Source organism: Rhinoraja longicauda, chromosome 5, assembly GCF_053455715.1.
Source record: "Rhinoraja longicauda isolate Sanriku21f chromosome 5, sRhiLon1.1, whole genome shotgun sequence".
Taxonomy (NCBI): domain Eukaryota; kingdom Metazoa; phylum Chordata; class Chondrichthyes; order Rajiformes; family Arhynchobatidae; genus Rhinoraja; species Rhinoraja longicauda.
The window spans coordinates 19447754-19471020 of record NC_135957.1 but is presented as its reverse complement, the minus strand read 5'-3'; the positions used below and the strand labels follow the sequence as shown (position 1 = coordinate 19471020).

General features: G+C 43.6%; 1 protein-coding gene across 1 annotated transcript in view; it reads right to left on the bottom strand.

Annotated features, from left to right (window-relative positions):
* Nucleotides 1-19580, bottom strand: part of LOC144593848 (protein eyes shut homolog) — a 348998-nt gene extending 329418 nt beyond the window's left edge. The window contains exons 1-3 of the mRNA XM_078399967.1: nucleotides 19516-19580; nucleotides 17466-17725; nucleotides 338-434 (exon numbers count right to left, since the gene is read on the bottom strand). Coding sequence (XP_078256093.1) covers nucleotides 338-434; nucleotides 17466-17725; nucleotides 19516-19580 — 422 coding nt within the window. The remainder of the gene's footprint in view (nucleotides 1-337; nucleotides 435-17465; nucleotides 17726-19515) is intronic.
* Nucleotides 19581-23267: the final 3687 nt, after the last annotated feature.

The following is a 23267-nucleotide window of genomic DNA, read 5'->3' as shown; positions in this document are numbered from 1 at the left end:
GTTAATAATACTTAGCTCCTTCTGCTGCAAACTTCAGTCTGTTTACCATTCAATCAGCAGTTAACTGAAGCCTCATCGAAAACGTATTACTTTCCTGAAATCATGATCACTGTGGGTAATGTGAGGACCAGATTAAATTGTTATTTAAATATATAGAGGTGTCATGGCTAATAATAAGCTATAATTCATTATGACAAATCCTATTGCTTTTCCTACTAACTATGTTTGAGTCCGTTGGTCCACAATTCAGGAAACTTGTTTCCCCACACATGGCTACTCATAGATCAGCACTTTCTAAGTAGGCACAAAGATACACAACGCCAATCCTTGAGTTTACCTATAGCCGTTGACCTCATTCAAGCAGGGTCCCCGATTCTGGCAAGGATTGGAGAGACACTCATTTGTGTCAATTTCACAGCAAGCTCCTTCGAAACCTGAAATAGCAAATGAAGCTGTCATGACTCAATAATCTCCAGTACACATTATAAATGTCTTTCCCATTGATACCAAAAACCCCACTGGGCACATTTAATGAAACAAGTAACCCAGATAGCCTATGCTTCAAACGTCAGGCATCATCCCTCTTGGATAATTAAAAACTGAGTCAAACCTTTAAGAAAGGAGATGGATAGATTTAAAATGAGGAAATATGTGGTCACTGAGACTTCGTGAGAAAGAGACCAATAATACACAGTCCTTAAAAAATATTTTACATACTGCTGCACTGCTGAAAGTAAGAATGTTATTGTTCTATCGGGGACATACGATAATAAAACACTCTTGACACGACATCCCCTCCCTTAGGGCTACTCCCATCCCCAGCAGCCGGGCCAGAAGAAGCCTAGGAGCAGCAGCACAAACACTGCCTGGCTGCTGGAAATCACCATCACTGCAGTAGACTGAGGCCACAGGTAAACAAGCCTCAGCTGGCTCCAATTAGTGGTTATTGGATCAACTCACCTGCACCTCGTCAGCCCTACCAACAACTGGAGAGCTACTATCTTCCTCATTGGATACCCTCCGACTATCTTTGATTGGACTTTACTGGACTTTATCTTGCACTGTACGTTACTCACCTTATCATGTGTCTGTACACTGTGGATGGCTCATTTGTAATCATGTATTGTCTTTTCGCTGACTGGTTAGCGCATAACAAAAGCTTTTCTCTGTACCTCAATACATGTGACAATAAACTAAACTATTCCCTTTCAAAACTCAGGAGGGGATAGGGGCAGTAAGGAGGATGGGAAAAGGGAGGGAAAAGAGTATGGGAGAAAGGACATGGGGCAAAGGGGAAGAAAGGAGGGAGGGGCAAAGGGAGAGAGTGGAAGAACCTCTGCCAACTGTGCCTCCACACTGACGATAAAGGACTTGTCCACCTGGACCTTACCGACTCTATTATTTGACAACTGCGTGAGTTCACCTTACTATGAGTGCCTGTGTAGTCATGGCTGATCTGGGGGTGACCCTGGTGCCACAATATGTAAATGAGTTCCAATCACAATTGTATATGCTAATGTACTGAAATCTTAAAATGCTTATCTTGGTGTTTAAATTGCTCTATGTTCTTGCCCTTTAGTTCCTACACTCTTCAAGATCTCAAACTTGTCCGACTTGCATGCCAGATTTCCATTGCTTTGAAACTGCAGGATGTATCTCCTGCTGAACCTTTGAAGATCTGCAATATTCTCCTTAGGGATTTCCGCCACATTACTTCAATTACAGTGACGCAGTGGCGCAGCTGGTATTGCTGCCTCACAGTACCAGAGACCCAGGTTTGATCCTGACCTCAGGTACTGTCTGTGTGGAATTTGCACGTTCTCCCTGTGACTGTATAGATTGCTCTTGTTTCCTCCCACATCCTAAAAACATGCATGTTTGTAGATTAATTGATCTTTGTAAATTGACCCTATCATGTCGGGAGTGACTGAGAATGTGGGATAACACAGAACTAGTGATTAATGGTCAGTGTGGACTCAGTGGGCCAAATAGCTAGTTTCCATGCTGTATCTCCAAACTGTACAAAATGAAACCTCCATTTCCACGTTTAAAATGCTACCTTGTATCCAATTGTAAAGCAAAATCAAGAAGCAGAAATCTGTTGGAAAAATCAAATAATGCTGGATCAGGCAGTTTGTGAGGGAAAGTACCAAAGTAGAGTTATTCATCAAACCAGGCAGTGTCTGTGGGGAAAAGTACCAAAGTAGAGCTTCAGATCAACTGTCCCTCTCTCTCTCCAGATGCTGGCCTCTTAAATATTTCCAGCAATTTCTATTTTTATCTACTTTAAAATTAACTCTGATACTCTTTTCATGTGAATCAGAATCAATAATTTTCTTCATAAATATCCAATGAAGATAATGACCCAGAAATGTCATTAAAGGTGCTTTAGAAATGCGAGTTGATGTCAACTTTCAGATCTTAGTTCAAGTTCGATGTCGTTCAAAATTTACGCAAGGATAATCCTCCGGTAATGCATGCATTTGTGGTATATTATTCTCTGTGATTCCATTTCTCTGAATACTACATTCATTATTGAATCTTTAATTTTATTAAAGGGAATAACATGAATTAGAAAATAGCAAAATCTCTCAAAACCAACATTAACTGTGTCCCAGTATTTGGTACCCAGATGGAAAAGTATAACAAGGAAATAGAAATCCTAAAATTGTAATATTGCTTTTAAAATTTGTTTTCCTTGCAGCTTATTGAAAACCAAGCCACAGAAATGCCGAATTTCTTCCACTTTCTGCCCCCCATTTGTGTATGATTAGATTCTTTAATTAATTTCAATATCCCGGGGCTAGGGAGGGAACAAGTAAATACTAATTCAGTGTGGATTTCCATTGTTTGCTGGTGTACTATGACAGCTACTAAACACTGTGCTTTTGGTGAGGCGATGTTAGACAGGAGCCTTCATTGTGAATCTCAGCACCTTTGTTTAAACAGTTGGCTGGCATTTGCTATTTAGACTTAGGCATGAGCCAGGTTCTGACCAGGGACCACCACTTCTGCTTTGATGGGTGGAAGACAAAATTGTGGAAAAAGGCTGAGGTTGGTAGGGCTGGTGGGAGAAACTATTAAGCAGCTGAATCCATTTAATCGGACTTTATTGGAATTTATCCTGCACTAAACGTTATTCCTTTTATCCTGTAACTGTACTGTGGACAGCTTGATTGTAATCATGTATTTCTGCTGATTGACAACAAACTAAGCTAAACTAAACAAACTGTGAACTGTCTTTTTAAAAGCACTCTTAAAAGCGAGGGTGAGGAGAAGCGAGGGTGAGGGTCACATTGTGATTGGTAAGATTGGTGGTCGCAGATTCTCTGGGAACTTTTCAAAGATAATTGGATGAAGGTGAGATAAATTTATGAAGCTGTGGTGAAAGAACAAGGGAATGTGACTAGCTGAGCAGCTCTCCCAAGAAGCCAGTACGGCCTCATTGGGCTGAATGACCTCCATGGAGCTGTCAGAGGCAATAGTGCTTCTAAAATGTTTCTCCCAGCCAATGTAGGAAACATAATGACTCCTATGCCAATTGGAGGAACAGCACCTCATATTTCGCCTGGGCAGCTTGCAGCCCAGTGGTATGAACATCGACTTCTCCCACTTTAGATAGTTCCTCTGTCCCTCTCTTCCCCTCCCCCTTCCTAGATCTCCCTCTATCTTCCTGCCTCCACCTATATCCTTCCTTTGTCCCGCCCCCCTGACATCAGTCTGAAGAAGGGTCTCGACCCGAAACGTCACCCATTCCTTCTCTTCTGAGATGCTGCCTGACCTGCTGAGTTACTCCAGCATTTTGTGAATAAATACCTTCGATTTGTACCAGCATCTGCAGTTATTGTCTTATACTACCTATGCCAACCCAATTCAAATGCCTTAAATCCTCTTAAACTAACATTGAAACTTTTTCCAATACAAACACTTTGCAATAAGGCAGCAATTATTAAATGTGTTTCAAAAAATATGCAAAAGGTCTCTGCTGGAGTTCCACAGTCTAATTTCTTGAGGAAATGACATGGTATTGCAAGCCAGTATTCTTAACAGCATGTCACCAGCTCTATTATTCATAAAAAATAATTATATCGTCTGCATTTGAAAGGAATATGGATTGCTTGTGTCTGTTTCCAATCATCACTTTGATCCCAATCTACTCTATGAAACAAATGAATGACAGAATAAATTAGGAACAATGTCCTTATCGCACCGACCATTAATTCTCATCTACATATTTCTCGACTAGTCACACAGCAAGTGATGCTAAATGCCATGCCTCGACACTAATCCAGCAAGGGAGAATATGAAATTTAGAAAGCAGATCATCGCATCCAGCTCAAACTTGAAAACTAGTCTCAGCACTAAATCACAACAGCCATTGAATAAAAAGCACACACCAACATAAATTAACTAGTTGAAACCTTGGGAAGAATTTCCTACTACAGGGGTGCGACTCAGTGGTACAGCGGTAGAGTTGCTGTATTACAACACCGGAGACCCAGTTTTGATCCTGAACATGGGTGCTGTCTATAAGGAGTTTTACATTCTCCCTGTGACTGCTTGTGTTTTCTCCATGTGCTCTGGTTTCCTCCCACATTCCAAAGACGTGCAGGTTTGTAGGTTAATTAGCATCTGTAAATTGTCCCAAGTGTGTCGGATAGAACCTGTGGCCACAGGTCGGCACAGACTCGGTGGGCCCAAGGGAATGTTTTCATGCTGCATCTCTACACTCAGGTCACCAGCCACTGCACTAGTCATTGACTCATCCAGCTATTTGTCGGCTTGTTAAAAGCTCTCAGAATGGAGGCCGACAATTTACTTGTGGGAATTGATTCAGTTAGGTGCACAAATTGCAGGAGGATGTTGCCAGTGTGGTAGAACTATAGATATGGTAAGATACTCATTGGACTAACATTGATTTCTTAGAACAAGTGAGTGGGGGGAACTTTAACTGAAATGCACAAAATCATATGGCTTACCTTAGCTTTGTTCCTGTTCTCTTGGTTATTTAGGCAGAAAGGTTGATTGGAATGGGGCCATAAATCAAAATTAATTGGTGTTGGTATGAGAAAGACGTTAGGGATTTTTTTTTCACTCCAGAACAATTTTGGTCTGCAACTCAATGCTGAAGGAATGACAGAGGTAAGATCCTAATTCACAGCTCTCAATCCATACGAGCCCAATGAGTGGATTGTACAGATTGAGAGCTGCAAAGTAGGCATAACCAACTAGTTCAATTTTTTGCAGGCAGAGACATGATAAACCATGTACGACTAAACTACAGAAAATGATTGCCAGGATAGTTATGTGGACCAATGTGCCTCACCTATATTCCATCTTCTACCATCATAATTTGTGCATCTTCTATCCATATACCACAATTCTTGACTTTTCATCTCTGGCCTTTGTACAACTGTCTACTAATCAAAACTTCCCCACCCACATCTACCTATCACTTGCCAGACTTTGTCCTGCCTCCGCATCTCTTCCAGCTTTTCCCCCACCAAAAGGTGTCCTAATCCGAAACATCACCTGCCTATGTTCTCCAGAGATGTTGCCTGACCAGCTTAATTACTCCAGTACTTTGTGGCTTTTTTCCCTGTTTATTTGGTTTCCTTCGGAAAGATCTTATCAAATCTGCTTTCACCACTCTGCACCACCACACATTTCAGGTTGCAACAACATGCTGCAAAATAATGGGGGGGGGGGGGGGAAATATATGTTTTGTTCCATGCACTGAACGTACAATGTTGAATTCTGCTTCTGAAATTTGTTTCCATTGACATCAATATACAAAGGTCATTACATTGATGTCTTGTGCATAGAACAGAAAATGCACTTCTACCCCAACATCACCTCTTCTACCCTGTGGCTCCATCGCAGTTTGCTGATCACCTCAATTTCTTGACAAAGGTTTTTGCTTAACTGCACATCCCCATAATGGCGTGAGGTGCTCGTGGTGCACAATCAGAGAATAATCTCCAATCAGAGAATAATCTACCATTAACTCATTGGTGGAAGTATAGAAAAGGATGGGTCTTACACTGCAAGGGGAAAGTACTCAATCAAGTTGCACTCCATTATATAACACTGTCCTCCAACAATAGAGCTTCATGTTGAGATCCTGGAAAACATGGATCACTGGGTTCAAAACTCATTCTATAAACCTTTGGATGAACCACTGTTGTTTATTTACAGTATATGCACTATTTCGGAAAAATATGACAAAAACTCGACGTGACTTGCTGAATGTCAAATGCCCCATTTGCACTGTCCCCATGATTAGAGGTGAAAATAAAATGATCCAAAATCTATCAGAATTCAGAACTCTCCCTGATCAATAAATAATCTGCTAAAATGGAAACACGAATGAAATTAAAATATAAGTTAAAAAAATAAAATCCATGAAACATATCACGTCACAGGTTTTATTTTGATATTTAGTTTTTTAAAAATTTGATATATTATTTCATCAGCTATTACTCAGCCACCTTGCTTTGATATTAAATTAAGCAGAAAATGAGAATGTTTTCAATCTGATATTATTTAGTGATACACGTGTCAGGGTAAAAAGCACATTTAAATGCAACCTATTGCTTCTTGGGTTGCACAAATCACTGAAGCTTAGACCTGAAATTGAAAATCGATGGCAACCATAAATGATCTGTTCTAGGCAATTGTTTTTTTTTTGAGGTATTGAGGTTGTGTATCTTTTTGCATGCTCAAATGACTTAGTGTCAAATATCATTCCTTGAGCTTGTCAATGATGAATTAATTTCACATACTGGAATGTGGCACATATTTTTGTTCACCTTTCTATGACGCCCAGCACTATTGGATCAATGTGAAAGGATATTATGTTTATGAAAGAAGCATCAGTAACCTCCATGAAGTTGGGATATAATGGGTGCTTCATCATTTGACAAATAAATACTGAAATAATAATTTCAAACTTTTGCAGCCAAGCCAGAACTATTACTGAATAAGGGCTTTGATCAAAACTATCATTTCCAAGAGTCGATTTCAGGGAAAATTATTTTAGTCAGAGACAATCTATAGCAAATTCCCAAATAGCCAAAGTGACATTCAGGTTTCCTTCAGACTCCTGCTGGTCTCCTCCAGCAGTTTTAAATTTGTTAAATTTTAGTTCCAAAGTAAATGCTATTATAATGGATTGCAAGGTGAGGGACAGCTTTTTATTCTTAGTCTCCAAAGCACTCAGTATTGAAACTGAAAGGTTAGTGTGAAGCCCAAACCTGATTAACATAAAACATAGAACAGTACAGCACAGAGAAGGGCCCTTCAGCCCACAATGTTTGTGCCAAACATGATGGCTTGTTCAACTGATTTTATCTGCCTGTACATGATCCACATCGGTCTATTCCCTGCACTTCCATGTGCCTGTCCAAAAGCCTCTTAAATCTGTCTCCACCACCACCCCTGGTAATGCGTTCCAGGCCCCCACCACTCTCAGTGTAAAAAAACTTTGCCCACAAATCTCCATTAAACTTTCTCCCTCTCACCATACAGCTATGCCCTCTAGTGCCTATCTATGCCTCTCATAATTTTATATAATTCTATCATCTCCCCTGAACCTCTGACATTCCAGTGAAAGTAACCCAAGTCTATCCAACTCTCCCTTTAATGAAAACCTCTAATACAGACAGCATTCTGGTAAACCACCATTGCACCCTCCCTGTAATGGGGCAATTAAAATTGTATGCAATACTCCACATGCGGCCTAATCAATGTCCGACAGAGCTGCATCATGACTTCCTGACTCTTATATTCAATGCCCCTAACAATGAAGGCAGACATACCATATGACTTCTTAACCAGCCTAGCTGCTTGTGCTGCCACCTTCAGTGAGCTATTAACTTGGACTGCAAGATCTCTCTGCGCATCAATGGTGTTATGGGTCTTGCCTTTAACTGTGTACTCTCTCCTTACATGCAACCTCCCAAAGTGCATCACCTCACAGCTGCTTAGGTTAAATTCCATCTGCCATTTCTTTAGCTGCCATATATTCTACTGAATCTTCTGACAGCATTCCTCACTGTCTCCAACTGCTCCAATTTGGTTGTCTCAGCAATCCTACTCACCAACCCATCTACATTTACATCGACCCACCAAGTCCACGCCGACCAGCAATTCACACACATTTACACTATCCTACACACACAAGGGACAATCTACAATGTTACCAAGCCAATTAACCTACAAACCCGTACGTCTTTGGAGTGTGGGAAGAAAACCCACAGGGGCCACGGGGAGAACGAACAAACTACATACATACAAGCATCCGTAGTTAGGATCGAACCCGGATCTCAATCTATGTAAGGCAACAACTCTACCACTGCACCAGTGTGCCTTGTTGCATCAGTGCAAGAACTCACTGGAAACATAGGGGTCAGTGGATACAATTGCTCCGTAAAACAAATGCACAATCTGCATTTGCTTTCTCTGTCACTGAAGTGAGAGCAGAGGTTTGGGAAAAAACACAGTATGTTCAAGGATCTTCACCTGCAGTAGAAGGGAAGCCACAGTTCAGGAGAGAGGAAGGAGTTTCAGCGACACCTGTACATATTGTCTCATTAAAAAATTAAATGTGGAGGAGATGGAGACACTCACAAAATGGGAATAAATCCTAACAGGCATATGGTCAGGAAGTTGTGGGTGTCTCTATGCTTGTAATAGGTGTTCGTGGCCAGCCTATGTATTAATGAAGGTTTCGGATGGTGGACAGCATGTCAAAAAAAGTGAACTGCTTTGTCCAGGTTGATGCAGCAGTATGGTTCTTGGTAATTCTATCGCTATCGTGCTGTTTCTCCCTTTTAAGAGCAACATGTGTTTGAAGATAACGTATTGTTCTTCGTATGACTAGTATCTAGAGTGTGAAAATAATGAATGCAGCTATTTTTTATACTGTGCGTGGGAGGGAGGCAGGATAACTAAACACAAAAAATTGCCCGCTAGTCTTCTTGAAGCTGCGCTCATTTAGGCGTGGAAATTATTGCATTACATTCCTGATTTATGCCTAAAAAATATGACAGAGGCAAGCTACTTGCTGCAGGATACATAGCCTCTGATCTGTCATCACAGTCGTGGCTCCAACTGGTATTCTGTGTAATGGTGGCATCTTGGATGCTGAGTATATGGACTTCCGTCGTGCTCATCCTCACTTAAGTTCTCTCAGAGAAAGGCTTGTCTCACCCCGGTTATTCCTTTTTCTCCCTGCTCCAATCCAGCAGAAGGTATAGAAACTTCAAAGCATACACCACCAAACTCAGGAACAGCTTCTTTTCCTCTGTTATTGGGGTTCCAACCAGTCCTACCATTAACGAGGGTACTGTCTGATTCACCTCTACCCCATTGCGGACATTGGACTTTGTCTATGGAACTGCTGCGTTACAGTGCTAAGAAATATATTCTGCACTCTGCATTTTCTCCTTTGCTCTAAATATTGTACTGAGTTTGACTTGATTGTATTTATCTGATCTGATGTGATAGAATGCAAAACAAAACTTTTCACTGTATCTCGGTACATGTAGTAATAATAAACCTAAATCTCCATCTTGATCTGGTACTTCAGTAATGTGAATGTTGCTTGTTACCTGTCAGTTGTGTAGGTCTTGCTGTATGCAGACATTGACTGCTTGATTTGCTGAAGAGTTGCAAATGGAATTGAATATTGGGCGATCATCATTGAACATCCCTACTTCTAACTCGATGATGGTTAGAACGATTGATGAAGTGGCTGAAGATGGTTAGGGCTAGGATTCTGTGATGTTCTGGGGCTGAATGGATCTTTAACAAAATTAGCTTTCATATGAGATTATCCATGAACCATTGGAAAATTCTTACCATTATGTCCATTGACTTCTTGATGTCACACTCCTTGAAAAGCTGCCTTGTGGTCAAGGACAGTCACTTTCACCTCGCCACGCCTTTGATCTATGTTTGAACTATGGTTGTAATAAGGCCTGGAGTCAAGTGGTTCAGACAGAATTCAAGCCAAGCCCCAGTCAGAATAAGAGTGGATAAATGTTAATTAATAATCCAATCAATTTACATCATATTGGGTTCCACTACCTCCTTTGGGAGAGAGGAAAACAATAAGTTTCTCAGTCATTACTATGTCTTGACAAAGAACAGCGTCAGGACATTGATTTTTTTTAATGTCTTACTGTAGCGACCATAGAGAATGGTCCAGGTCGTCGAACCTCAGATTGGCCAGCGAGGTCACGTGTGAACGCGACCATGGGGATTGGTCCAGGGAGCGACATCGCTGATTGGCCAGCGTGGTCATGTGCGCTTTTGGCGCCCGAAATGTTCAGTTCGGCGAAGACTTCGAAGAAGACAGTAAGTTTTTGATGGTTGTCCTTGTCCTTGTTGTTTAACTCTGTATTCGAATATTGCGGCTGCAATAAACTTCTTCTACAACCAACAAGTTTTCGGACTCGCCATATTGGTGACCCCGACGTGATCTGGATGATCACCGACTATGCAGGGACACGACGCCTCGTTGTTGATTGCCGCGCCTGGCACACCGGAGTTAAGCGCGGTAAGCGTTCACCTTCCGTTGTTTTGGACACATTCACCGCAATCTTGGTTTGTCCACACCGAAGCTCAATTTCATATAAAGAAGATATCGGACGACTCCACGATGTATTACTATCTCGTCAGCGCTCTCTCACCGGAGACGACCACACGCGTGATGCGGTTCATCATTAATCCGCCTGCGGAAAACAAGTACGAGGCCATGAAGAAAGTGTTACTGCGAACCTTCGGGTTTAATAGGCATGATTGCGCTGCAAGACTTCTGCACCTACCGGACCTCGGAGATCGACGGCCTTCCGTTCTCATGGCCGAAATGATGATGCTAGCCGGTGAGCATACGGATTGCCTTATGTTCGAACAGGCATTCCGAGAGAAGCTTCCGGAGGATGTCCGACTGCTACTCACGGATTGTTCTTTTAAGGACCCCGAAGCATATGCAGCGAAAGCGGACGTGCTCATAGCGGCTAAAAACAAGGCAAGCGGTTCGATCAACAAGGTCTCGACATCAGTGACCACGCCACAGCGACATCAAGATGGCGCCGCGTCTCCCGCCATTTCTCCGAAAGCCCGCCAAAAAGATCCGCACAAGCGCGGCTGGTGCTATTATCACCTACGATGGGGTAGCGAATCCCGCAACTGCCGCTCACCTTGTACCTTCGCGGGAAATCCCTCGGCCGATCGTACATAGGGGGAGTTACGATTGGCCAGAACCAACGCCTCTACATCCACAATCGATTCACGGACACAGAATTTTTGGTGGACACGGGAGCCATCGTCAGTATAGTGCCGCCGACCGACCTCGAAACCAGAATGGGTAAGACAGGTCCCACCCTCATCGCGGTTAATGGCAGCCCCATTCGCACTTTCGGTATACGGAAGATGTCCCTTGTGTTAGGCCTCCGCACGTATGAATGGCCATTCATCATAGCAGACGTCAGACAAGCGATCCTGGGCGCAGATTTTCTCTGGGCTTTTTCACTGGTCCCTGATGTCCGTGGTAATGACCTCCGACCCTCCGCCGGAGAGGAGCCCGTCGCTCCGACAATCGCCTCCCCGCCCAGCCCTACTGTCCAGGCCGTCGTCGCGGCCCCTGACTCGTATGCTGAGATCCTGGCGGAGTTTCCAGAGCTGCTCATCCAACGTTTTGACACGCCTTCGGCCAAGCACGGCGTGGTCCATCACATCCGCACCGAGGGCCCTCCCGTTTTCGCTCGGGCCAGGAGACTACCGCCAGACAAACTGGTGGTGGCACGGGCGGAATTTAGGAAGATGGAGGAAATGGGAATTGTCCGTCAGTCCGACAGCCCGTGGGCCTCGCCGTTGCATATGGTCTCCAAGGCATCTGGGTGGTGGAGACCATGTGGCGATTATCGGCGTCTCAATGCTGTCACCACGGCTGATCGCTACCCCATACCGCACCTACAGGACTTTTCGTCTGGGCTGGAAGGAGCGGTGGTGTTCTCCAAAATCGATTTGGTGCGAGGATACCACCAGATTCCGGTGCGTCCGGAGGACATACAGAAAACTGCAACGATTACTCCGTTCGGGTTGTTTGAATGGTTGCGTATGCCTTTCGGTTTAAAGAACGCGGCACAGGCTTTCCAACGACTGATGGACCGTGTGGGTCGGGGTTTACCCTTTTTGTTTATTTATTTAGACGACATCCTGGTCGCCACCCCTCAGTGCAGGAACACCAGGTCCACTTGCGGACTGTGTTCCAGCGGCTCCAAGACCACGGGCTCATTATCCAACCTTCCAAGTGTCAATTCGGCCTCCCTTCTCTTGATTTTCTGGGGCACAGAATTACCCCTGCTGGCGCCTCCTCTTTGCCCGAGAAGGTAGAGGCTATCCGGGCATTTCCCAGGCCCACCACAGTAAAAGGACTACAGGAGTTCGTAGGCATGGTTAACTTCTACCATAGGTTCGTTCCGGCAGCTGCGCGGGTCATGCGCCCGCTTTTCCAGTGCCTTGCGGGAAAACCGGTAGAGTTGATATGGTCCCCGGCCGCAGAGTCGGCTTTTACAGCAGCTAAGGCAGCATTAGCAGACGCCACCATGTTGGTCCACCCGAGCCCCTCCGCCCCCACGGCCCTGACGGTTGACGCCTCTGACGTGGCGGTGGGCGGGGTCTTAGAGCAGCAGGTCGGTGGCCGTTGGCAGCCCTTGGCGTTTTTCAGCCGGCAACTAAATTCGGCTGAGCTGAAGTATAGCGCATTTGACCGAAAGCTTCTGGCCCTCTATTTAGCTGTTCGTCATTTCAGGTATTTCCTTGAGGGCCGCCCATTTGTGGCCTTTACGGACCACAAACCATTAACATTTGCATTTTTCAAATTGTCTGACCCATGGTCGGCCCGCCAGCAGCGGCACCTGACTGCTATCTCCGAATTTACCACCGATGTCCGTCATGTCGCGGGTAAGCTTAATGCCGTTGCTGACGCCCTGTCTAGACCTGCTTTTTCCCCTATTTCGGCGGTGGACTGCGAGGTGGATCCCCAGGAGCTTGCGGAGGCACAGCTTCTAGCGGATACCGCTTCGGCATACCAGTCCACCACTTCGGGATTGAAGTTGGCTCAGGTAGCCTGCGGGTCAGAAGGCACAAAAGTGTGGTGCGATGTTTCTCTTCACCGTCCCAGGCCGGTAGTACCGCCCTCCCTTCAGCGCCGGGTTTTTGATGCCATTCATGGGCTGGCGCACCCGTCCATCCGCTCCACCTCTGCTTTGGTAGCAGCTCGGTTTGTCTGGCATGGCCTACGGAAACAGGTAGCGGGTTGGGCACGTTCCTGCGTTCCCTGTCAGACCGCTAAAGTCCAGCGCCATGTCCAGCCCCCCGTACAGGATTTCGAGGTCCCAGCAGTTCGTTTTTTCCACATCCACGTGGATTTAGTCGGGCCTTTGCCTTCCTCCCGGGGCTACACCCACCTCCTCACGGTGGTGGATCGGTTCACCCGGTGGCCAGAGGCTTTCCCATTGTCTGATATTTCGTCAGCGTCTTGTGCCAGGACTTTGGCCCTCCATTGGGTAGCTCGTTTCGGGGTCCCGGCAGTTATTACCACTGACAGGGGGCCGCAGTTCACTTCGTCCCTCTGGGCCGCGCTCGCAGAACTGTACGGTTCCAAGTTACAACCCACCACTGCATATCACCCCCAGGCAAATGGACTTGTAGAAAGGTTCCACCGTCAACTTAAGGCGTCCCTCAGTGCAAGGCTTGAAGGCCCGGACTGGGTAGACCAGCTCCCCTGGGTTCTTCTGGGCATCCGGACTGCTCCTAAGCCAGATCTCGGTGCGTCGTCCGCGGAGCTAGTATATGGCTCGACACTTCGAGTACCCGGAGATTTGTTTCCGGACCCTTCAGACCAGCTGCCTACAGTCCCATCAGTGTTAGCATCTCTCCGGGCACGGGTGGGCTCCCTGGCTCCAGTTCCGACTTCACGTCATGGGTGTCCCATGGTACATGAAGCGCCTTCCCTGAAGGACTGTGAGTTTGTTTTTCTGCGAAAAGATTCCCATCGCGCCCCGTTGCAGAGGGTCTATCAAGGGCCGTTCCGGGTTTTGCGTAAGGGAACGGCTACCTTCACCTTAGACATGTGCGGCAAGAGTGAGCTCGTCTCGGTGTCCCGGCTCAAACCTGCACACTTGGATCCAGATCAACCAGTCCTGGTCGGTCAAACCCCTAGGAGAGGCCGACCTCCGTTAGTTCCGCTCAGTCCAGGACCCCCCGTTCTGGCAGTTCCTCCAGGACCCCCCATTCCGGCAGTTCCTCCAGGACCCCCCGTTCCGGCAGTTCCTCCAAGTCCGGAACCCCCGGCTCCTGTGGTTCAGGCTGTCCCTCTCCGTACTCGTTATGGTCGCGAAATCCGGCTCCCTGCTAGGTTCCGTACCTCGGGTTCTGGGGGGGGTCATGTAGCGACCATAGAGAATGGTCCAGGTCGTCGAACCCTCAGATTGGCCAGCGAGGTCACGTGTGAATGCGACCATGGGGATTGGTCCAGGGAGCGACATCGCTGATTGGCCAGCGTGGTCATGTGCGCTTTTGGCGCCCGAAATGTTCAGTTCGGCGAAGTCTTCGAAGAAGACAGTAAGTTTTTGATGGTTGTCCTTTACCTTGTTGTTTAACTCTGTATTCGAATATTGCGGCTGCAATAAACTTCTTCTACAACCAACAAGTTTTCGGACTCGCCATATTACCATTTAACTAGATCACAGCTAATCAGCACCAGAACTCCATCAAGCTCAATGTTAACATCAATGGAGAAGTCCCTGTAAAATTTGACGGTAATGCCTCTCATACCATTGAGGTAGACATTACGTGAGGGAGCATATGGCAAACTATGAGTTTTGAACTGCTCTGCTGAACAGTTGTCACAGATGTGATGTTCTGAATGGTCAGCAACTACATCAGATTCAAGGGAAGAAGAGAAAATCTATTCCATCATTGTCCTAAGTTCATGATGTTTCAGCAGGAGTCTGATACATTCTGCTTTGATTTTGTACTGTAGGTGACTTTAAGATCTGACAACAATAGCCTGTACTAATACTTATCCCCTGATATCTATTTTCAGATCCTTGGGATAATGGATGAAGGGAACAAAAGGAAATAAGTTAAACTTAGCAACTCCTCCTACTCTCAATTAATGCCTTTAAAACAAAATGACAAGGTTTATTTGAGACTCTCATGAAAGATCCAATTTCATCACATTGACTCTGAAGCTAATTTAAGAAGCTCTCTTTATAAAAATAACTGTGAAATTGAACTAACACGTTCATGGGAAAAAAAGACGCTCAAAATATTTTCACTTTCAAGTGGATTAATTCATTGTTACTGGTATAGGACATCAAGTTGTATGAAATTCAAAGTATGAAATTTTGCATCAATATACTTAGTTATTGCAATGTGGGAAACAGTGATGATTAACTATTGTTGGATCTGATGTTGTGCAAGAAAAAACTTTTACAGTGGATGCAATCATTTTAGTCTATTAGGCATGGAAATTCCCATTATAAAAAACAATGACTTTGGAGCCTTTAGTGCCTGGAGAATAATGTGAGTCATGGTGAAACCGCATTGTTACCTTGACAAACTCTTTTCATAAAGACATTATCTGAGCAATGGTATTCATATCACAGATGAGGTGAATACCCAAAATGGAAATGACAAAAAAATGCAAAAGCCATGCCCTGACTAACTCATATACAAAACAGGCTTCATTATAGTACAAACACACACAATATTTTTGTTACTGAGATCACACAATATATCTCTTACCAATTTTGCTTTGTCGCACTAATCAAATTATTTTGAAAATTAAGTAGTATTTATGCAATACGTGTTGTACCCCATTAGGGTGAAATGAACTTTGCAATTTAATGACTAGTGCCTAGATATTTAATGGAAATCTGAAATGCCATGGCCTGATTGTGTGTTTGAATTTCTCTCTTTCCCCAGCTTGAGCTCATTTATTTTGTTTGGTTTTTGTGTCACCCCTTTAAATGAATAAATTAGAGATTGCTTATCAAAACTCAGGATATCATTTTCAAATTGATGTAAAGCTGGCAAGCCAACATGCATCCTAAGTAGGCAATGCAGTTTTGGAGATGGTGGGTATAATTTAGAAAAAAAAATTAAGTTCAATTTTTCATCAGTTCCTCTCTCTGTCTTTCCTTGTGGCCCTGCAATTTATTCCACTTCATAATACCCTCAGCTTTCCTTTTATTCTTTTACCACTTATCTACATTATAAGTTGATAAACATGGTAGAATGTGATGGACAGAATGTTCTGGAGCATGACAGTTGCTTTCTTACCATCAACTGATGCATGATAAACTCAGATTTGCAATTACACTTAGTTCATTTTATATAATTACACATCACGTTTTTTTATCAATAGGCAACAGCGTTGCTATGAACTAATATAGATTTGGAGTGTTATAGCATCAGGGAACTATACAACATTGAAGGCAGCCACTTGGTCTATTTGGGCTGTGCCAACTATGAAATAGCTGTCAAATTGTTTCACTTCCATGCTTTATCCCTGGTTCCTTGCAATGTCTTCCCCAACATTTCAGGAATAATCTGAAAAGTAATCCATGCAAAACATCCAATGTCACTGGGACTACATGTATCGACAGAGACCATTATCTTAGCTGATGAGACCATTTGTGGGAAGGTGCACTGAAAATATTGGTAGAATTGAAGGGAGAAAGAAAACATATGATACGCAAACATTTCAGTTACAGATCAAATTTCTACAATGACTGCATTCCTGAAATAAAGCAAATCAAAGGTGTTTGAACAAAGACAGACACTTGATAGTTTCTTTAAAAAGGAAATGTATTAAGTATGGAGGGGTATGTATTAAGTATGGAGGGGTATGTATTAAGTATGGAGGGGTATGTATTAAGTATGGAGGGGTATGTATTAAGTACGGATGTGAGGAAGCTGCAGCCACAGAGAGCATCGCTGGATTGGATTTGGAAACCACGTACAAAGAGTAAGCCATACAAAAATTATTTCCAGCTATAGAGGTCAATCTTCAGGCAGCACATAGGCACAGCAGATAGATCTTCTGCATCACAGCCTCTGCGATACAGGTTCAATCCTAACCTCTGGTGCTGTTAGTACATATTTTCACGTTCTCCCAATGTCCCCGTGGATTTCCTCCGTGTGCTCCGATTTGCTTACAAGCTCAAAGATGTACTGATTGGTAGTTTAATTGGCCATTGTAAATTGCCCCGAGTGTGTAGGTAAGTGGTAGAATCCAGGGGAATTGATGGGAATTTGGGAAGAATAAGAAATGGAAAGAGGGTAGAGTTAGTTTAAATGATATTTAGCTCAGTCTCACTGGGTTGAAGGAGCAGCTACTGTACTGTATGGCTCTATGATATTTGAACATGCATTATTTTTCTTACCTGGCTGGCAGATGCAGAGAGCTGTCCCGTTGCTTTGTGTAATGCAAGTGGAAAAATTACTGCATGGGTTGTTGTGGACGGCACAGGGATTAAACCACTGTTCACACAGGTCGCCAGTGAAGAATGGAGGACAGATGCATTCAAATATTCCAGGAATGGCAGGCTCAAAGCAGGTGGCACCATTCTGGCAGGGATTACAATCACATTCATTCACATCTTCTGTGCAATCTGACCCTTGCCAGCCTGCATTACATGTGCAGCTACAAAAACATTAAACAGAAAGGTTATTAGCTTAATGGACCATTGGACAACGAATAGCCATACTTCAGTTCTTTATCTCAATACTCTGACAATGCTTTAGGCATCCATACTAAAAGGAGGCCAGCGTAATATCTAATCTACCAAATCACAATTGAGAGTTCCTGCCAATATCTGATTTAATAAAGGAAGATAAAATATTTCACTGTAGATAAATAACATTTTCAATATAACATCAGAGTGTTTTTTAAAAAACTCCATTATACACTAAAAAGATGCATTGTTCTGGAGTTCAAATGTGCTTGCATTGCAAGCAGATTGTCTTTTGTCCTTTCAGTTAAACACTTCATCTCAAACAGGTGCTTATATCATTGAACATATTACCAGATGTTTTCTGTGGTGTTGTTTTAACTCAGACACACTCATTGGAATTTAGTTAAGTCATGGGGTCAAAAGGCATAGTGATACATATACGCAATGTACACAGACAAATGGTGCAGGGACTCCTTATTCAACGCCCCTGTTTTATGCATATAGATTGAAGCTAGCAATATCCAGTCAACACCAGCCTAATTTCAACTCTTTTGGGGGTAATAAATTGAAAATAAATCACAAGAAATATAAAATCATTTAGAAAACGTTGACGTTACAAATCACTGAATCTTAGGTTGCCATTCATCTTGACAATGAATATCCAGAACAGACATTTCCGATAGGATCAGCAAGAGAGTTCTGACCACTCTATTTCGTGATTGACGGACTTTATTTTTTTCCCCCCCTGGGTGTTAACCTAGGTAGAAAGGATTGCTTATTTAAAGAACTATTCAATAAGCCCAGTTCCCTTGATCTTTCCCTGAAGCCTATAATTTAATTCAAGAATTTATCCAATTCCCTTTTGGAAGTTAATATTGAATTATTCTTTACCACTCAATGTATCCTTGATCACAACAACTTACTGCTTAAAAGCAATTCTTCCCACTGGTGTTTTGCCAATTACCTTTCCCTTTGTAATGCTAACTAGTTGAGTTGCTGCCGCACAGCTCTGTGTCATAGGTTCAATTCTGACCTCTGATGCTTCCTCCAATGTCCCAAAAATGTGGTGGTTGGTGGACTAATTGACCACACTAAATACCCCCTAGTATTTAGATGTGCAGCACATGTGTGGGAGGGGGGGGGCGGGCTAATAATGGGAATATAGGGAAAATAAAATATGAATAAACCAAGGAACTAATTGTTGACTTCAGGAAGGGAAAGGTAGGAGACTGCCTGTTAGTTTTCAATAGAGGGTCAGTGGTGGAGAGAGTTGGCAGCTTCAAATTCCTGGGTGTTAACATTTCGGATGACCGATCCAGGGCTCAACACACAGATGTAATCATTAAGAAGGCATGCCATGCACCAAATACTAACAAACTTCCACATATGCACTGTAGATAGTATCTTGACTGGTTGCATCATGGTCTGGTATGACAATTCCAACGTCCAGGAATGCAAGAGGCAGCAGAGTGTGGTGGACTCAGCCTGGTTCATTTGAGGCACAGTGCTCTCCACCATCAAAAGCATTTGCATAAGGCACTGGCCCAAGGAAGCTGCAACTATCATGAAGGATCCCTTTCATCTGGGCTCTGCACTTTTCTCGCTCTTACCATCAAACAGGAGGTACAAGAGCTTCATGTCCCTCAGATTCAGATACAGATTCAGGAACAGCTACTTTCCTGCAACCATCAGGTACTTGAACTGCCCAACCCTGTTCCTACTTCTGGAAAGGAGCACTATGGATCACTGCTTGCAATACCATAGACTTTTGAAATAGTTGTGTTTTGCACTCTTTTGTTTTTGCGTAGTCTTTTTCTTTTTCATCGTCTAGTAGAATTCATTTTTAATTTATGTGTTATTTATCTCTTATGTGTTGTCTGATTCTTGCGCCTTGTTGCAATGAGCCCGAGATGCCTTAAGTGGTGACAATTGGAGATTGGCTAAAAATGGCTAAAATTGGACGATGCATGGACAAAACAAAGTGGGAAACAAGAGAGAAGCTTAAACAAATCTCGAGTCCATTGAAAAGACAGCCTGTTGCACATTTGCAGTAGTGTTCCTTGAAAACTTTCTGAGTCATGGAATCATGCAGTCTAAATGATGATTCAGCAACAGCCAAAGCATGTAATTCACGGGTTGGCTAATATCTGTGGTCTAATTCTTATCATCTCATCGATTCATCTGGCAAATTAAAATTATGCCGTGCCATCAAAGCTCCCACATGTACCCACATATTGCAGACAATGTTTTCTCAGGAACTGCATAATTGTTGCCAATGGAAAGACTGGCTATAAAAGAAATGCAATGGAAAAAAAACTGCCCTTCATTGATACAAAATTGAATTCACAACAAAAGTAAAATTTAAGGCCATCTAACTCTTCAACGATGAATTTAAAATATTGATGCCATGTTTCAAATTGCATGACGTCTTCAAGAAGCCATGGTCCTCTTCAGAAAGATTGAGGGCACAGCTAGGTGGTCTTCAATGGGATTATCCAATTAGTCTCATACACCTGCATTTTCTTTCTGAGCGGCACGGTGGTGCAGCTGTAGAGTTGCTGTCTTACAGCGCTTGCAGCGCCAGAGACCCGGGTTCGTTCCCGACTAAGGGTGCTGTCTGTACGGAGTTTGTACGTTCTCCCCTGAACGCGTGGGTTTTCTCCGAGATCTTCGGTTTCAATAGACAATAGGTGCAGGAGTAGGCCATTCGGCCCTTTGAGCCAGCACCACCATTCAATGTGATTATGGCTGATCATTCTCAATCAGTACCCTGTTCCTGCCTTCTCCCCATACCCCCTGACACTGCTATCTTTAAGAGCTCCATCTAGCTCTCTCTTGAATGCGTTCAGAGAATTGGCCTCTACTGCCTTCTGAGGCAGAGAATTCCACAGATCTACAACTCTCTGACTGAAAAAGTTTTTCCTCATCTCCGTTCTAAATGGCCTACCCCTTATTCTTAAACTGTGGCCCCTGGTTGTGGACTTCCCCAACATTGGGAACACGTGTCCTGCCTCTAACATGTCCAACCCCTTAATAATCTTATATGTTTCGATAAGATCCCCTCTCATCCTTCTAAATTCCAGTGTACCAAAGCCTAGCCGCTCCAGTCTTTCAACATATGACAGTCCCGCCATTCCGGGAATTAACCTAGTAAACCTACGCTGCACGCCCTCAATAGCAAGAATATCCTTCCTCAAATTTGGAGACCAAAACTGCACACAGTACTCCAGGTGCAGTCTCACTAGGGCCCTGTACAACTGCAGAAGGACCTCTTTTCTCCTATACTCAACTCCTCTTTTTATGAAGGCCAACATTCCATTGGCTTTCTTCACTGCCTGCTGAACCTGCATGCTTCCTTTCAGTGACTGATGCACTAGGATACCCAGATCTCGTTGTACGTCCCCTTTTCCTAACTTGACACCATTCAGATAATAATCTGTCTTCCTATTCTTACCACCAAAGTGGATAACCTCACACTTATCCACATTAAACTGCATCTGCCATGCATCCGCCCACTCACACAACCTGTCCAAGTCTCCCTGCAACCTCATAGCATCTTCCTCACAGTTCACACTACCACCCAGCTTGGTATGATCTGCAAATTTGCTAATGGTACTTTTAATCCCTTCATCCAAGTCATTAATGTATATTGTAAATAGTTGCAATCCCAGCACCGAGCCTTGCGGTACCCCACTAGTCACTGCCTGCCATTCTGAAAGGGACCCATTTATCCCCACTCTTTGCTTTCTGTCTGCCAACCAATTTTCTATCCATGCCAGTACCCTACCCCCAATACCATGTGCTCTAATTTTGCCCACTATTCTCCTATATGGGACCTTGTCGAAGGCTTTCTGAAAGTGGAGGTCCACCACATCGACCGGCTCTCCCCTGTCAATTTTCCTAGTTACATCCTTAAAAAAAAATCCTCCCACACTCCAAAGACGTACAGGTTTGTAGGTTAATAGGCCTGGGTTTGCATACTTGGTATAAGTGCAAATTGTTCCTAGTGTGCAGGCATGTGCGTGGATCGCTGGTCAGTGCGGACTCGATGAGCCAAAGGGCCTGTTTCTGTACTGTATATCTGAACTAAACTAAAACTAAGTACGTATCGTTTTCCTCTTGAACATTCCTGTTGCATTTTTCAATGTCCTGCAGTGCAGTCTAATAAGAGCATGTATTTGTCAAGGGTCTTTGACAGAGTGAAAATTGCCAAGGTGTTTCAAATCGACTTCAGCAAACTGAATCTGAGATAGCCACGTAAAGCGATATTAGGATGGATGAGCAAGATGATGGTTCCTCCCAAAAAAGGAGAGAGGCAAATGGTGAAGTGCAGAAACACGGAAAGGGATTTCAGAGCTTCGGATCTTGTCAGCTCAAATCAGGCCTAACAATGATGCGGCAAAGGCAGTCAGGGCCTGAGAGAGGTTAGACTCAGTGAAGTATGAAACCTCAGCAGGGACATTTTAGAGCTGAGGGAGGTTACAGGGATGAGGAGGTGTGATTTGTGTGATATTTGATGTTTAAAGCAGTGATTGTGCATAGCACATTTAGAAGGGATATTAAAACTCCCTTTCGAGGTTCATACAAGGGTGGGGGGCACAAAGAATAGCAACAGCTCAGGGTGGGAGAAGAAAATTGAGAGAGGTTTCCTCAAGTGTGTTAAAATCTATACTGCCAATTGTCTGATTATTGCTTTGTTTATGGGCCTTTCTTTATGTTACACCAATAAGTGCACCAGAGCAGTAATAAAAATCAATTCTTCTTTGTCATGAAAGGAAACACAAGTTTTGAAATTGATTTTGGCAAAATAAGATTTTCCTGAGCCAGCAACTTTGATTTTTCTCTAAATGAATTCCAATTCCAACCAAGCTTCCAGCAATTTCTGTTTGGTTAAAAACTATAGATTTTTTTGGAGATTTATAATCTCCTCTTTCTCTCACTACCAAGCTTGTGCTCACTTACTGTAGACTTCCATAGTTTGCCATAAAGAAGACTGGGTTGGCAAAAATGTTAAAGCAAATTCCATTTACTTTACTATTAATCTGCTGGATAAAGATCTTCTTGGGTATGACACCACTCGCACCTTCACCTGTCCAGAGGTGGGCAGCTGACCTCGTTGGCCTCCTACTGCCCAAGTCCATCAGTGACGGCACAGTGGCACAGCAGTAGAGTTGCTGCCTTACAGCGCCAGAGACCCGGGTTCGATCCTGACTATGGTTGCCGTTTGTACGAAGTTTGTACGCTCTCGCTGTGGCTGCATGGGTTTTCTCTGGGTGCTCTGCTTTCCTCCCACATCTAAAAGATCAAAGGTTTCAAAGGTCTTTTATTGTCACGTGTACCAATTATGCAAATTGGTGTGTATCACCAAGTGATATGCGAATTACCGTTCAGCCATACCAAAAAAAGCAACAAGACACACAACTACATAAAAGTTAACATAAACCGCAGTGGATTCCCCACATTCATTACTGTGATGGAAGGCAATAAAGTCAAACTTCTTCCCTTATTTTT